At 47.2% G+C, this 16,835-nt stretch overlaps 2 protein-coding genes across 4 annotated transcripts in view; both read left to right on the forward strand.

The window, feature by feature from the left end:
* Positions 1 to 9,581, forward strand: part of LOC109510389 (NHS-like protein 1) — a 19,016-nt gene extending 9,435 nt beyond the window's left edge. Inside the window, exons 2-10 of one of the 2 annotated variants that reach the window (XM_019860668.1) lie at positions 273 to 383; positions 1,088 to 1,233; positions 2,634 to 2,862; positions 3,036 to 3,173; positions 3,771 to 4,057; positions 4,548 to 7,857; positions 7,934 to 8,000; positions 8,075 to 8,108; positions 8,449 to 8,527. In XM_019860668.1, the coding sequence (XP_019716227.1) occupies positions 273 to 383; positions 1,088 to 1,233; positions 2,634 to 2,862; positions 3,036 to 3,173; positions 3,771 to 4,057; positions 4,548 to 7,857; positions 7,934 to 8,000; positions 8,075 to 8,102 (4,316 nt within the window). In that variant the 3' untranslated portion in view covers positions 8,103 to 8,108; positions 8,449 to 8,527. Of the gene's footprint in view, positions 1 to 272; positions 384 to 1,087; positions 1,234 to 2,633; positions 2,863 to 3,035; positions 3,174 to 3,770; positions 4,058 to 4,547; positions 7,858 to 7,933; positions 8,001 to 8,074; positions 8,109 to 8,448 lie in introns of both variants that reach the window. The other variant, XM_019860667.1, reaches the window with a different exon arrangement.
* Positions 9,582 to 9,927: 346 nt separating this feature from the next.
* sh3yl1 (SH3 and SYLF domain containing 1) lies at positions 9,928 to 16,806 on the forward strand. 2 transcript variants are annotated; one of them, XM_019860747.1, is made up of 11 exons: positions 9,928 to 10,032; positions 11,503 to 11,613; positions 12,096 to 12,209; positions 12,401 to 12,465; positions 12,555 to 12,667; positions 13,706 to 13,834; positions 13,941 to 14,085; positions 14,581 to 14,659; positions 15,330 to 15,389; positions 15,510 to 15,542; positions 15,876 to 16,806. In XM_019860747.1, coding segments are annotated over exons 1-11 (1,044 nt in total). In that variant the 5' UTR covers positions 9,928 to 10,031; the 3' UTR covers positions 16,070 to 16,806. The 2 variants fall into 2 exon arrangements, with proteins under 2 accessions (XP_019716306.1, XP_019716305.1); XM_019860746.1 differs by lacking the exon at positions 9,928 to 10,032 and adding an exon at positions 10,237 to 10,465.
* The last annotated feature ends 29 nt before the right edge of the window (positions 16,807 to 16,835 follow it).

Raw genomic sequence — 16,835 nt, forward strand, 5'->3', positions numbered from 1 at the left:
CAAATTTGTCTTCAGTTATCTCAAAAAGAACACAGGTGAGTTTGTTCTCATCTCTGCATGCTTGGTTGTGTGTGTGTGTGTGTGTGTGTGTGTGTGTGTGTGTGTGTGTGTGTGTGTGTGTGTGTGTGTGTGTGTGTGTACTGTAAGCACACAATAGCTTGACCACTTTTGGAAGGGACAGCTTGAGGTGTGTGACATGCCGGTTACCATAGCAAGCATCATATCAAGATCCAGCGGAGAACCAAGTCCTGATTTCCTCCTCCTGTCTGCAGCAAAGGACGGCGACCGCTGGTCCATTCGCTACACTACCCAGAAGCCCCAGCAGGGTCTGCTCTTCATCCCTGCAAAAGGGCCACACGCGAGCGACGCCGAGGACTTGCAAGGTCAGAGTTGTTTCAAGAATGAATACATCACTGGGTTGCAAAAACCTGGGTGACAAGGATTCGTTGAGCGGGATTAATGTAATTTGACACCATCTGTTTCAAAGTAGTGCCTTGAAATGTGAGCCAACTTCAGTAAGCTGCAGTAATATTCACCATTCTTTACAGAGGATGAATAATATATGCCCATGCCCAATGTGAATTGTTATATGATCTGTCTAGATGTCTTGTGGTCAAAAATGTGTTGCTTGAACTGCACCAAGTTGATGCTATTTCTTAGCTTGTCTATGGCACTTTGCATTATCCGTTAGCATTCAAGCTAAGAAGAAACACATGAAGAATTCCAAAACTAACGCAGTAAACAGCAATCATATTAGTCCTTTTTTCAAAGGGTAAAGAATGTATCCCAGTGAGTATTGCTCTATTGTCTGTCTCTGTGTGTTGCGCCACTCTTTGTTTTCGAATACGAATGGCTTGAAGGGTTAAACGCCACTCCACAGATGCTATTCGTTAGCCTGTCTATGGTGTTTTGCATTGTTGGTTAGCATTGAGCTAAACCAACTTCATGAGCTTTATGCAGTAAATGAAGTCACAAATATCCATCTCAAAGCATCTTGGAACATACTGACATTGTGTCCCACGAGGTAGACTTTAGGCACGCAAATCGTTTGTTTTTGTGCCTTTTCTGGACGTGGACGCGTGCGTAGCATTTTGCAAAGTGACCCAGCATGGAGACAGCAAACCGACCACCTCTCTGCTCTGCACGCCGAGCCCCACCTCCTGCACATCACCTGGACTCCGCCAATCAGAGGGCAGGGTGCACAGGCGATGGAGGGACAAAAGCAGAAAGATGGTGAGAGCCTCTCCGAAATATTTTACAAGGCTGCAAATTTAAACGCAAACACAATGTTCAACATGAATGACAATCGTCGGTCCGGTGAGTTTGTCAGTGAGCTACTGTCAGAACTTCAGGCCAGCCCAGTGCGGCGACAACCAAATGACATCGAGAAAGGATTGACCGTTACCACATCGCAGGCAGGAGCCGCACACCTGACAAGCAGTCAAATACAGAAAAAAATAAATAAAAGAGTGTTGTGTACCGTTCAGTCCCACGGACCTCAATGCCACATATCCCATCAGTTTTTTTTTAATTTATTTGACTGCACGTCGTCTTGTGCGACCCCTGTGTGGAACGCGGAAATTACGTTCTGCCGCCGACGTGGGTCGGCCTGAACTCCTGATGGAAACAGCGACGGCCTGACGGACCTTCCGTAAATGAGTCCGCCTCAAAAGATTTGTGGGAAAATCTTGATGGTCCTTTCAGAACGAATATTTTCCATGGCAAATATGACTTTGTACAAAACGCTATAATGGCACTTGTCCTCATTAGCGTAGCGCCGGAGCCGAGCCCACAGCTGACTGTGGGTGAGAGACGCGTTAGGCATTGCACTGGTCGCCAGACTGAGTTTACGGCGAGCAAGCACAGGTTCAAAATAGAAAATATGACAACCCTGTAAGTGGTCTCACTGTCTCTTCTTCTGTCCGTCCTTCTGTCGCTTCAGAGGTCCACATTTTGGGACTTTCTCTCTCAGTCGTGCTTTTCTCTTTGTCTCGAATGGTCAGTTTGGAGGAGAAAGGTAAAAACACGGACGGAGCCCTAGACTAGACGATAGAGTACCGGTAGAACAGTACCCTGACCCAGAGTTGTTCCAACACGACGACAGCCACAATGCAAATCCTCGTATCTGACAGAGGTGTTATATCCGTGCTCAGAAAGTAAACCCTGCCGCAGTTTGTCTTCTACACAAACAGGCAGATCAAAAGAGCTTTTGAGTAGAAGCACCCGCGGCTCAAGAAACTGTGGCATGGGTTTACTTTCTCGACCTGGATTGGACACCTTTGTCAAATAAGATCAGTATTTTGGCTGTCAATTATATGTAACGTACCTAAATCCAAGTGTGTTCTGTTTCACCTCACGATCACGGCACCCCTTGGCTCCGCCAAAGTCTGTGGTGACGACACATAAAAGGGATTGCAATCATAAAAAGGCTTGTTGGCCAAACTGTGCCGGAAGGGAAACCTCGAAACACACCCTGTCCCAGTCTCGTATATATTTTTTTCAGAGACATCTAAAAATTGGGCGTAACTGACTGGAAAGGGGCTAAAAGATTGACTCTTCTAGTGAAGCCCTGATAGATTGTACGAAGTTGAAAGTAGACGCACCCAGGCGAGTAAACCAAGATGTTGTCCTAGTCCTCAGCCTCCTCGGATGAAGAGGAAACGGTCATCCTCAACAACACACGTTCTCTGACCCCACTCATCCTCAACCCTATCGATCTCACCTCCTGCTGGGACGTCTTTGGTGATGAGACTGACCTCGGGGTCAAGGCGGAGCCAAACCCCCGACTCCCGACCCCAGAGGAGAGGATGAGGCAACAGGCAGATGCGGTGACGACTGAAGTAGTTCCCATCAACATAACAGGTGGGCGCCGGGCCTGGACACTGGTCGGAATGCCATTTTTACCCTCATTTGAAATGGCAAGAGCAAGCACAGTTGAAGTCAAAATGTTGACGAATCACTTGAGCTTCACACTTGTGTTTTGGACCTGATGAGGCTTAATCTCACAAGTTGTATCTTCAACACCTTGGCGACAGGTCAGAGTTTTGATCGGCAGGCCAGTTTCCGAAAAGTGGCTTCCAACCTGGACTCCTCATCCTGCCGCCGTCGGAATCCAAACCACCGCACGACAGTCCCCGTGAACCATGTTGGTGTCGTCAGTCGACAGGATACAGGTAACATGCTACAGTTAATTGATTCCCAACCACCGCGCGGCCATCAGAGATCATCGGGTGTGATTGGGGAAATGATCAAGGTTCATTGAACTGGTTGGCAAATTATGATAATGAACAAATAATATCTGTTCATTTTTATCCGATGTAGATAGAACAGGTTTAGACATCGCGTAGCAATTAAATTCTCTTCCACTCGATGACAATAATTCCAACATGTTCATCAAATAAAAAGACAGATACTGAATTCCTCAAAGATAGATTTCTTATCACCGGAGTACCCTGAAAAAAACCCACGCAGGCACGGGGAGGACATGCAAACTCAACAAAGGAAGACTGGAGCCTTGAATCAAACCCCAACCTCAGAGCTGGCAGGCAGATAGACTAACCACTCGTTTGTCTTGAACTGAAAAGTAAAATACAACTGAACCGTACTCGTGAACTGGACGGGGATTCTTATGTATGACTAGAGGAACCCACATGCCACACTTTGACAATCACTCTTTTAACGATTATTGAGTTTGGGGAAACACAGCCCGAGTTCTTCTGTCAACCGAAAATTAACGACTCCATCACATTTCCTCCTATGTTCCACTTCAGATTCGCCTGCCGATCAGTGCTCCACAGCCTCTCCGCTTGGCCAACGGGAAGAGGAGGAGTTGGTCATGAGGAAGAGAGAGTCGCTGGCGAGGAAGATCCGAGCCCCGAGGGGGGAGGGTCTGGCCAGCCTCATGATGACCCTCACCTCACCACGTGTCGACAGCCTCTCTTGCTCCTCGAACGTCCGCAGCCTGCCCCGCATGGCCACCAGGTCCTCTCTGGACTCAGACACCAGCTGCAACAGTGTCTCTTACAGGACACTCAGCGCCTCCTCATCCTGTTCCCAGGTCCGTTTCCATAAGCCATCATCACGGGGCATACTCGAAGGAAGATGAATTTGGCAAATCACTGCCCCTCTTGAAGTACCTTCTTCATACGGATGATTGGAAAGTACAAAACCATTCTCAAAATTGCCATTGACTCGGTGATGTTTTTGTGGACAGGCACATGTGCATGCGGCGTAAAAACCGGCGGGGCCTCATTTTGCGGCGCATTCCGAGTTTATCATGTTTGGGAACTTGGTAGTAGTGGGCATTTCAGCGGACCGAGGGCATTTTCAGTTCCACGCCCCCGGCACACCAGACAATTAGGTGACAGAAAGTAGACCAGACCTTAGACCAGCTAAAAGCAATCGAAGCAAAGGCTGACAAATTCTGTGCTCCCTTAGAAAGTGGAATCAATTCATTGAAGAGTAAATAAGTTAGCAGACAAGTTTCCCTTTGGGAAAATGAAGTTTTGATGAACAGGACTGAACTAAATCTTTGTTCCCATCTCTAGGATTTCTCCACTGACCTTCAGCCCCTGCTACCCTGTGGTGTGAGCATAAGGGCCAGTCCTCAGTGTCCTTCCCCCTCTCCTCTCAGCACCCCTTCCTGTTCCCGGAAGTGGGGGAGGACTTGTTCTTGTGATTGCTCTTGTGATCTTGTGATCGACTGTGGCCAGTCTCCAAACTGCACCCACTACAGCTCCTCTTCTACTTCAATAGCAGATCCAGAGTCTCTGGATGGGGGGTCCATCCTCTCCCGCTGCGCGAGCCATTGTTCCCTCCAGCCCAAATGTCGCACTGGTGGCAACTGGAGTCCCATCAACCAGGAGACAAGTCCTGTTCCTGCGGTCTCTTCTGCTTGCTCCTCCTCGAGTAACTTTGTGTCGGTGTACTCAGAGGATGTGATGACCTTGTCTTCCTGGCAGAGTCGAACTAGTTTGTCCAGCACCTCCTCCTCCTGCCGTAGCATCTCCCTCCGCAAGTCCAAGCGTCCGCCTCTGCCACCTTTACGGACCGACTCCCTCAGGCGCCGAAACAGCCGCAGCAAGTCATGTCATTCATCATCGAGCCCCGCTATGGAGAGCAGTCCTCGCTCGTCAGCGCAGGTCTTGGATGATCCCTGGGTACCTCGGGACCATACCACACAACGCCAGAGTAAGATCGACTCTGGCACAGTCATTAACTTTGAAACTTCGAGTGTAGACCAGTCATCCAACAACACCCCTTCAACCTCTGGCCGCACTCTCGGGCTCACCTATTATTCTCTGGTCTCAAAAGAGGACGGACAACTTCAACATCTCACTTCCCCCTCGAGCGGTTACTCCAGCCAGTCCAGTACCCCCGTGACGGGCACCTCCCCGGGAGCCTTGTCTCTTTCCCAAAACTCCCCTTTCTTCTACCCTTCAGTAACCTCTCTCCCCTTGTCTCCCAAGAAGTCGAAACCCCTCCCTCCGGATAGGAGGTCCTCTCTCCTCTCCTCCTCTTTTTCCTCCTCCTCTTCTTTGTCATCCTGCTCCTCCTCCAACTCCTCTGCCCAGCGTACTCACCCCCCTGCCCGCGTGCTTCCAACTCCCCCTCCTCCACCTCCTCTTCCTCTCCAACTGTCATCTCTTCAACCCACACCTCAGCCACCTTCTTCTCTTCCTCCTCCCCCACCTCTCCCACCGTCTCTTCATCTGACTCCACATCTCCAACTGTCGTCTCCTCCTCTCCAACCTTCATCTTTTCATCCCTCTCCACTGCCACCTTGTAGTCTTCTCCCTCACCCTTCTCATTCCCCGCCTTCTTCTCTTACCCCTGCACCTTCACTGTCACCGTCATCTCTTCCTCTTTGGCCGATTCATCTCATCTCATCATCTTCTCTTCCTCTCCAGCAGTCATCTCTTCATCCCGGTCCTCTGCCCCATACTTCTCTTCCTCCTCCACCTCCTCCTCCTCCTCCTCTCCCACCATCAAATCGTCCTCTTCAACCCGCTCCGACAAAACCATCACCTGGACATCCCACTCCTCTTCCAAGCTCGCCGCTTCCTCCTCACCACTCTCATTTCTCACCTTCTTCACTCTATCCTCCAACTCCTCTGCCATCATCACTTCCTCTTCAGCCCCCTCACCTCCTGCCGTCTTCTGTTCCTCCTCCCGCTCCTCTACAGCCATCATCTCTTTATCCCAGTCGTCTGCCAACTTCTTCTCTTCCTCCTGACTGCCCTCATCTCACATCTTCTCCTCTTCCTGCTCCCCCTCCTCTCCCACCGTCATCTCTTCCTCCTCACCTCCCTCATCGCCCGCCTTCCTATCTTCCTCCTGCGCCGACTCCTCTTTCGGCTTCATATCTTCCTCCTCCTTCTTCTCCACCTTGTCCTTCTTCTCTCCTACCTTCATCCATTCCCCTTTCCCTACGGCCATCATCAGTCCCCCCACCTCTCCCGCCTTCCTTGGCTTCTCGACCCCCTCCTCCTCCATACTCCCATGCAGTCAAGCAGTCCTCCCATCACGCTACGCTGATCTCGATGTCTCCAGCTGTCGTCGAGCCACGCGCCTGCTTACACCTGCCACCAGGCTTCGACAGGCCCCCAAATCGCGGTGTGAATGGTTTAAACCTATTCACCCCTCCTCTTGTCACTGCACAGGCTTTGCAGAGCGTCAAGCTTCGCTCCATTACGAACCAGGAAGTACTCCCCCCAGACAGCGTGGCAGCTGATGCCAAGCTTTCTGACACTCCTCGGCGAGATTTTGCTGCGAGTCTTCGTACCCCTGCCCATGTTAATTCAAAGCAACAACAGCCTGAAATATTGCCTCGTTGTGAGGCGGTGTTCAAGGATAAGTCTGTTTACACGCACATCCAAAATGATCAACCTACAAATGGCCAAATAGATTCAGGGGATTCTCAAATGGACGCCGGACTGGTGAATAATCGGCTACGCGAAGGTTCTTGTCTGAAAACGTCTGATGTTACCCCAACCCAAGTGTTATCAGAGGCCAAGTTAACGGAGTCATCATACGGGCCACAACATGATAACCATCAGGTCACCGGTAATTTCGCATGCCATCCATGTGAGGTTGCGAGCCTGAAGAAGAAGCCCATCCTTCCAAAGAAGCCCAATCTTAGTATTCTGGGGGTGAGAGCATCTCCAGAGGCCGGAGAAAAGCCAAAAGGGGACTGTGGCTTGGCGTCAATCGCATCTGACCTTGTAAATCCACAATGCTTCCCGGAAACCATGAATTCCACAGAATGTGCCGTTGGACCCACAGGTAACAAGTTGCATGGTGACACTTCATCAAGCAATAAGGGCTGCCATCCCTCGAGCACGGTGGGTGTTCTGTCCTCTTTCGATGGCACGGCCGCCGGACCTTGGTGCGCTTTCGAGACTTTAACACGTAGCTCTTTAGCAGTCCAAATCGGTACTGGGACATCCCTCCAGCAAGTAGTGGACAGACAATTGAGGTGCCAGATGAGGTCACTGGGTGAGGATGAGCAAGAAGGTGAGGAGCAGAGAAAATCAACTCTGATGTTTGCCACCGCCATACATGACAAACCAAGGAAGAAAAGAAGGGCAACAGGAAGACGCCTGCTAAGAATGGCGTCGAATAGAGTATCTTCATCCTCTTCATCATCATCTTCTTCATCCTCCGACGAAGAGGCTGAGTCACAGACAAGGGAGAGCAGTTTTAGTGCCATCATGGGCCTTAGAAGCTGCTCCCTGAGCCGTGTGCTGTCGGGCGACAACCTGCAAGGCGCACTCTCACTGACGGACCTCCTCGTGGAAGAGGATAAAGAGGAGGAGGTTGCGGCCAGGAAGATAGATGCCGGTTGGCGTTCTGAAGGTACGCCGCTTCCCGCGGTCAATGTTTGATGCGAGCCGCGTGTTGTCAGTAAACAGCTTCTCCTGTGATTGCGCAGCTGACCTCTTTACAGGTGAATCTGCGGAACCACGAACAACCGAGGACCTCTTTGCCGTCATCCACAGGTAAACACCACACACACATACAACGAAACGTCCATGGGGTTGACTCACGTGCTTGTTTTCTCTCCCGCGCGAAGCAGTGCATTATGGGAAGGAACGGCTTGATTGGCAGTAAGTGAAGACAAGCAGGTGGAATGTAGACCCTCAAGCCTTAGACCAGGGGTTCTCAAACTTTTTGGACCCTTTACAGAGGTTTTGTAAATGTCTTTTTTTTGATGTGTCAATCCCCATATGTAAGTATGCACAAAATCCTAACACCCAAGGTACAGCTTGCGGTGGTCCCCCAACCACAGTTTGAGAACCCTTGCCTTAGACGCCCCCTCTACGGTCAACTTTTTTGCCAAAATTATTCGAGTCACCTTCCTTCCCTCCTCTGTCCTCGTTGTAACAAAAGACTGCAAACGCACCATCCAGAAGACGTGAACATCTCTTATTCGTGCGTCCGTCTCAGGTCAAAGCGAAAGATGTTCGGACGAAGAGATTCTTCCAATCTGACCTCAGCCGATCACCGACCTCGACCAAGACCGCAATCCTTGGTATCCCTCAAAGGTAAAAGACCGTCCAAAAGTGAGAGCTTCAAGACACTCCTGCTGAGAAAGGGGAGTCGCTTGCAGTCATCTTCCCGGATGTCGGCTGTGGAGCGTCTTCGCGTCGCTGCCGCTCCTGCCACCTCCGTCCCTCCGCGTGCCCGCGTCCAGGCCACGTGCTTGTGTTCCGCAAACACTGACACGACTCTTGATGTGTCACAAACATACCAGAACACGACCGCACCCTGGACCCTGAGGCAAAGAGCCTCACACTGGCCACTCTTCTCCTCGGCGGTCTTTGTTCCTTCCTCCCTTGCAACGCAACCTCGCCCGCACACCGCTCCGAGGTCAGCAAGTCGGCGGTGGCCTGCTCGCCACCGCCACTTTGCTGGCCCCATGACTGCCATCTATGAGAGGGAAGGAGAAGAGGAGTAACATGTACATTCCTCACAAAAAAAAGATTGGGTCATTTGGGTTTTTTTTTCGCGTGAGATTTTGGGATGAAGCTCTCATCCTGTTGTGACTTTTGACATTCAGCTCCTAGTTAGAGAGCAGCAAGTTGTGGGAAAAACAAGTATTTTAGAATTGGACACAAGTGGATCAATTTAAGATCAGTTAATCCTGAAATTTCACCTGAAAACCAAAACTTTCTTTTGTATCCTGAAAGACTCAGAAGACTCATCATCATGTTCCATCAAGTTATTATGTCGTTTTTTTTCTCTTTGTAACATATGGACATGAGATCAGTGTTTGACCACCATCATCATTATTTTCTCAAACATGTTGAAATTAATTCAGCTGTAGTTTAATGTAATATCAATATGTCATTTTAATTTCAATGTGTGTAAAAAAAAAAAAAAAACTCTCCTGGGTTTATAATCTGCTGTACTGTAGTCCAGTTGCACAAACTGAACCAGCATGTTACTAGCAATAAGTCCAGATTTTAAAAGCAATAAACGAGATGAATATGACGTAAGAAATCATGCAAAGTGGTGAAAGGTGATGAAGGTGTGTAAAAAAACCTTTTAAAGTGCTAAATTAAAAAAAAAAAATCATGCAACGTTTCTCTCACGAGTTATTTGTCAAGCAAAAAAGAAACATGAATTGGAGAAAACAGAAAAGAAAGCACACAAGAAAAAGGAGTCACAAATTAAAAAAAAAACATTTTGTTGTGTTTGTGACTTGCATTTCAGGGCCACCTTACTGTACGTCACTAATAACATCAATACAATTTTCATAAGAGTGTGCAGTTGATGATTGATTCGGATGGATCCAACTACATTCTTGAAAGCAACCGAACAAAAGTTCAGTTTTTCAAAAATTCTGGAATGACCCGCGATGCGTCAGCGACCTCTCACGATCATCGAGGTCAGCCGCGGCCACCTGGCACGTGACTCTCAAGCGCACCTGTGATTGGCTCGTGCGAGAGCAGACGACGCGACAGGTGAAACGGAAGTAAAGAGATACATTTGTCGCGTGGTTCAACCTGACCGGACGCCGTTGAAAAAGTACGTTTCTAAGAAAATCAGTTTGGTATATTTGTTTCGTTATTTCCGCTCGTCTTGTCTTTTTTTAATGTGCCGTCCGAGGCCTGCCGAGGGGCGTTTTTGGCCAGCACCACAACTTGACGAACTTATCGGTGCCTGACCGCAGGCAGGGTAATTAGTATTCTCACGGAGAAACATTCCCGTTTGACAGGCTGATTATGATATCAGAGGGATTTCCGAATTGTTTGGTGCGCAATAAACTTGCTTTCACGAGTGATGTTTTACTGAATGTTTACCACTGTCGCCGTTAATTAATTCACCGGTTGCTCAAACTTTTACTGTCGTCGTGTTTTTTAAATGAAGCGGAGTTTGACACTGGTTATTTCTCCTTCGGTCACTTCGGAGAGAAGCATTTTGGTGTTAGAAGATGATCGTTTGGTTATTTCGACAAAATGTGCCCCATAAGTTCCTGTTCGGGTTTTTTTGTTTGTTTGTTTGTGTGTGTGTGTGTGTGTTTGTGTGTGTGTGTGTGTGTGTGTGTGTGTGTGTGTGTGTGTGTGTGTGTGTGTGTGTGTGTGTGTGTGTGTGTGTGTGTGTGTGTGTGTGTGTGTGTGTGTGTGTGTGTGTGTGTGTGTGTGTGTGTGTCTCAAATGATTTCTTAAGCTTTATATTAAGGAGGGTTTAACGACAGCGTTGTTCAGCGAAATATTCTGCTCGTTAGAAACTAAATCAAACCTTCACACACACAAAAGTACGATTCAACATTGCTCTGATCCAGACGCAAAGTAATTTTAATGTAATGAGCCTCCGGTCTGTTCATATTTTGATTTTGATCGTTTTGAGGCTCGTCGGCCACACTTTGGCTCTGCCCTCTGTTGTTGACATGCAAAGGTTGTCTCGTTCTCAGGAACACAATGAACCACAAGGGCAATTGTTGTGTTATGTAAATATGTAATGGTCTGATTATGCTTTTGTTCTGCCTTCTGAATGAAACCAGTGTCAGAAATTGGACACACCCTTGCTCTAGAATCGACTTTGTTTACCTGACTTGAAACAGCCACACACCAGTAACCTCCAATGTTCGATCCAGATGTGACTAGAAACACTAGAACGGTCCCATAGACCCAGACAGAAAACGTACCGTGGGACGGGAAGTACGCCGTCGTGATCTAGCGCTGACGGGTTCCCGCTAGAGCTTTGACAAAACTGTCGATCCTGCCCAGCCAGTCTGCCACCATTCCACATGTTGCAGCCAGCAGCACATTCCTCTGGAACATCCATAAGGTCTTTTTATTCGGAAAGATCTTTGTCGGCGGAAGTAAATGTCTTGCCGTTACAAGAGTCAAGTTTTTTTTTTTTTTTTTAATAAATTTTTTAAAAACTTTTTTTACTTCGGTGTGAATGACTAGTTGGAGGAGGGGGGGCGGCAACATGTTGTCAAACCTTCATGTGCAACTCTAACCAAATTAACAGCAATTCCACTATGTGCAGTGAACAGCCTCCTTCCATCTGACTTAACATCTGAGGTCAAGAAAGCCACCAAGATCCTCAAAGGATTCACTGAAATCTCCGCCGGGAATGGGCTGGACAAACTCATCCCAGGTTTGGGTTTCACCGCACCAGTTGTCGAGTCCGGTTGTGACGCTTCCAATGAAACGTCAAAAATTAGAGGCAGAAGCAAAGCTCCTAAAGCGACAAACTGTACCATCTAACCTTTTGGGTGTAAGGCTGTGAAATTTGATGCCACCTCTGGCAATTTTCAGTCTTTTTTCATGTGTGGAAGCTAAACCTGACTACACAAGATGTTTCCACAACAACACTCATCAATCATTCTCTTACAATAATTGTTTATAATTTTTTTCTTTTTTTTCTTAAAGAGATGCGAGTAAAATTTTCAAGATTTTTTTTTTTCGGGGTGGGACCGATTCTGAATAACACTTGCCCCTCAGCTGCACGCATCGGTGTTTAAAAACGGCAAATCGGATTTTATGCAATTCATTGATGGATGATCAATTCTTAAAAAAAAAAAGCTATTTTGTCATCTGTGTTTTTTTTTGTCGTTTGCGTTCCTGCTGCACGCGTAGCAAGTGTGATCGCATCAGCCGAGGGGCTGGCCATCATCTCCGTGGTGAAGGCAGGGTTCGTGATCACGGCAAGAGGAGGCAGCGGCATCGTCATCGCCAGGCTGGCTGACAGACGTGAGTTCAAGGCGCCGGAGTTCTGCCTTTGACTTGTGAAAGGCGCCGTGCGCTTCTTATTTGGCTGACGAATGATTCGTCATTGATCCAAATCACTAATTGGGCATTAAAAGTTTATGAGGGACATGCGCCATGTCGCATCTCAGACGTCCGAATTTAAAATGAAGCGTTGCGTATGCTTCTGTGCACAGGCTGGTCGGCTCCTTCCGCCATTGGTATCGCCGGGTTGGGCGGCGGCTTCGAAATTGGTGTGGAGGTGAGTGCTTTGAACGGCGCTCCTAAATGATTACTTGCTTATGTTGAACGGCGACTTGAACGCGTTGCTCACTTCCCCACCTTCCTCAGATTTCAGACCTGGTGATCGTCCTAAACCATCGGCGGGCCATTGACGCTTTCACCAAGGGCGGGAACTTGACGCTGGGTGGGAACTTTACAGTCGCTGTGGGCCCGATGGGCAGGTGGGTTGTCTTCAAGTGAAGGAGAAGCTGGTGATCTGCTCAGCGTAAACACTTTTCATGTCAATGATACTGAATCGAATACCAACGGACCGTTCGGCCGAATCTTGGCTGTGACCGCGCAGCGGACGCACAATGCGACATAGACGGGCAAACCCTTCAGGTCAAGACTCAATAGTCAAACTGTAAAAGGGCAGTCTTTTGACAACAAAAATACAGTGAGCCCTCGTGGTAACGCGGTTCGCCTGTCATGGCTTCGCTGTTTCACTGACTTTTTGGGTTTCTTTTTGTTCGTCTTCTGCATCCTGATTGGCCAAGTGGCTGTAGACCAATGTCAACAGTCCTACCTCTACTTACAAAAATTAATATGTTCCGGAAGAAATTTCTGAACTAGAAAATTTTGTCAGTAGAGACGCGTTTTCCATGTAAATGCGCTAATCCGTTCCAAGACCCCCAAAATTCAGACATAAATGTTTTATAAAGCATAAAAATGCATCAAGCTATGTAACAAATACATGTTACAATTAGATTATTGCACAATAAGTGAGATTTGTGCATAATGTGAAAAACAAATAACAGTGTAAAGAATAATTTTGTAAAGAACTGATCCGAGGATGTTTGCTTTTGTTGGCTTTTAACAATCCTTCCAAGATGTCCAAGGCAAACATCAGCATCGTGAGCGAGTCCAACTGGTGAACACTTTTTCTGGGTGATTCACATTTACGTAAAACTTGGAGCTGCGAGTAGACGCCCATCCTGTATTTTTACCTCTCGTATCTTGAAATTTTTTTTCGTAACAAAAGGCAATATTTTCCTGTTGAGGCGTTTCGTAACTTGAAATCTTCGTATGAAGAGACGCTAGTAAGTAGAGGTGCCACTGTATTTTTGGTTATTGTGCCCCCTGCTGTTACATTTGAGGGTTGCTTTGAGCGGACTGAGGTGGTTCATGTTGATTCGGCGTGACTTTAGAGGAAAGAGACGAAAGCGTGAGGTGCCTACGGCAAGAGTCATGACGAATCCTGATAATTCTCATCCCTGCAGGAACATGGAGGCCGATGTTACCCTTCGCAAAATGGCCGCTGTTTACACTTACTGCAAGTCCCGAGGGTTGTTTGCAGGCTTGTCTCTGGAGGGCTCGTACCTGATTGAACGCAAAGAGACCAATCGCAAGTGGGGCGGCTTGACAGCCAATACCTTCAATATGTTTTGTTTCTTTGCTTTTTAAAAAAAAAAAAAAAATGTGAATTCCAATACAGCTGTCGGCGTGAGCTTTCAGGTTCTACTCTCGGGAATTGCGAGCGTCTGGCATTTTGAATGGCGACGTGGACCCACCAAAAGAGTGTGACTTTCTGTACGATATGTTGAATGCTTACACGGAGGGCTACGGGACGGACTCGAGCAGCAAGAATGTGACCACAAAGGTAAATTGTTTTAAACTCACTGTGGCCCAGTTAGTATGCGCGTGAAGGGCGACATTGCGGTTTTCTTTCAGTTGCAGTTCAGCACTTGGCAGCCGAAGAGACAAGAGTCCTTGCATTCTATATTTCAAGTCCCTGTGAAATGAAAACAAATGTTGTGGGAATTTGACACATCATGGAGAAACGAGTTTTTTGCAACAACGCCAAATCTGATTGGTTAAAAAATTTGCCATGTATAGAAAATAAGGGTTCAAAATCATGAAACCTCAAGCCTTTGCCTCTGCTCTCAAATGCTGTGTCTGCTGAGAATTGGATGCTACTAGCTTTATGCCTACACGTCTGTACATGTTGGCGCTGCGCAAATCGACAAACTTGCGTGCGCTCAAGAAGGCCTTGAACAACGGTGAAGCTCAACTCGTCAGAAAGCCAACGTCTCCTGCCCCTTTTTTTTTTTTTTTCCTTTTGAGCATTGACGTTTTCTCATTGCTCCGTTTTCAGTCATCCCGTCCTCCTGCCAGACCTCCAGCTCCTGCTCCTTCGCGAGGAGGGAACACCTCACAGCAGCCCGATGATCTTGGTAAAACTAGCAAGTACCGCCTCAGTACTCGAGTGCATGTCCGTCACGTACACCAGGGGTGTCAACCTCATTTTTGTAGTTACGGTTTCCCTGAGCGGGCCATTATGAAACTGTATAAATGTTTGATCACCTCCACATATTACATACACAGTGCACAACAAATTGGGGGATAACTAGTTTTGAAATCAGAACTCAAGAATGATGGTTAGTTCAGCCATTGTTTACGTTTATGTAATAAGTACGTCATGAGATCATGCTTGCAACATCTCCATGTAATGATGGATTACATATGACAATTTGAAATTCTGGTTCAGACTTTAGCAAGCATCATGGAAAAGTTGACATGCTTGATTTGCGCTCGCGGGCCACACAAAATGATATGGCGGGCCAGATCGGGCCCCCGGGCCTTGAGTTTGACACCTATGATGTAGACGCACACATGCTTCCTATTACGCATTTTAAGAAAAAGAACATTCGTCTCTGAATGTCAGCTGTGCGTCATAACCCTAACCAAAACTGTGTGTGTGTGTGTGTGTGTGTGTGTGTGTGTGTGTGTGTGTGTGTGTCTGTCTGTCTGTCTCTCTCTCTCTCACTCTCTCTCTCTCTCTCTCCTTTCAAAAAAAAATCTCTCTCTCTCTCTCTCTCTCTCTCTCTCTCTCTCTCTCTGCAGGTGCAGCAGGTAGAAGGTCACTCTACCCGAATATCTCCGTCTACAAATCGGACCCTTCAAGTAAGTTGGTCTTCGTTGAGGTGCTTTTTTTTTTTTTTTTCCCTGGCTGCGGCACCCTGGTGCATGCAGTCCATCATCAATAACTTGATTTATTGTGGGGACGGTGGGATTTCCTTCCAGATCAAATTCCTCCCAGAAAACCTCCAAACTTGGGTAAGACATACACGCATTGCGATGCATTTAACAATCTAAACTGAAGTGTTAAAGCGTACAACTTTTCACAAAGGCGTCACACATCCGGGTGACAAAAGACGGACTTTTCTTTGATTGCACGGCGATTTAGCAAACACGTCTGTCACCTTGACCGAGGCAGAGGCAGGTCCATGTACATGGTTTCAAATAAAATAAATATAAACCTTTATCTGGTTGTGCGACGCCAAAGACAACACATCAATATCATTGTTTCATTTCAGCCGGCAGTGTCCCAACAGCTATCTTTTTTTTTTTTTTTTTTTTTAATTGATTTACAAACTTTCTTTCCATAAGGAGGAGGCGGAGCAAGCGAAACTCTGGTGGTCACTGCTGTCCACGCGTTTGCGGGTCAACAGCCTGGTGACCTGAGCTTCAAACCCGGCGACCGCATCACCATCATCACCAAGACCGAGAACCAGTACGACTGGTGGGAGGGGCAATTGGATGGGCGAAAGGGGATCTTTCCTGCAAATTATGTCACTTACTGACCGGCGTCGCTCGGTGGGCTACATGAGGAAAGTAACCGCACATCGGTGCGGTTACCGCGGCAAGGTGTTGGAGCATTTTTTTTTTTTTCCCCCCCCAAATACAATATTCAGCTTCGGCTTTATGTACTAGTTCGCTTCTTGTTGTCACTTGTAAGACAGAGGTACTAGTAGAAAGACTGTCTTACTAGTGCCACTTTTGGCCGACTGGTAGGAAATTATACCTTAACTAGTAAGCGATGGAAAGCCGTTTGAGCATTTGTTTGAGAGTCACTTTAAGGTCCATGTTAGTCTGAACTAGTAACACAATTCAGTGCAGTAGTGGGATGTACTAGTTTTCCTCACTGCTACGTGGCATTCGGGCACGCTAGGAGAATAATTGCAAGTAAAATTGTACTAGTCACCATCTGGCCCATCACTAGTAGTGTGCAGATATCAAAACATGCAGTTTTGTCTCACTAGTAGTAAGTTGTTGTAGTGCACAAAATTGCCATACAATCGTGGAAGAAACACTACTAGCGAAATGTGAGTTTAATACGACTAAGAGCGGACTCGTGCATGGATATGGAAGAAAGGCTCAATCGACTTGCCGTACTGGTGCATAACTACTTCCAGGTCAACCACTTATTATTGTTATTATTATTATTATTATTATTCTCAAGTCATTTCGCTTTGGTTGTTTGGTGGCTTTGAACAAGCAGCATTTTTCTCTTTAAAATAAAAGCAATATTTTCATTTTAGAACTTCTCAAAGTGATGTAGTTTTTAAA

This window comes from Hippocampus comes, unplaced genomic scaffold (assembly GCF_001891065.2).
Source record: "Hippocampus comes isolate QL1 unplaced genomic scaffold, H_comes_QL1_v1.1 scaffold56, whole genome shotgun sequence".
Taxonomy (NCBI): domain Eukaryota; kingdom Metazoa; phylum Chordata; class Actinopteri; order Syngnathiformes; family Syngnathidae; genus Hippocampus; species Hippocampus comes.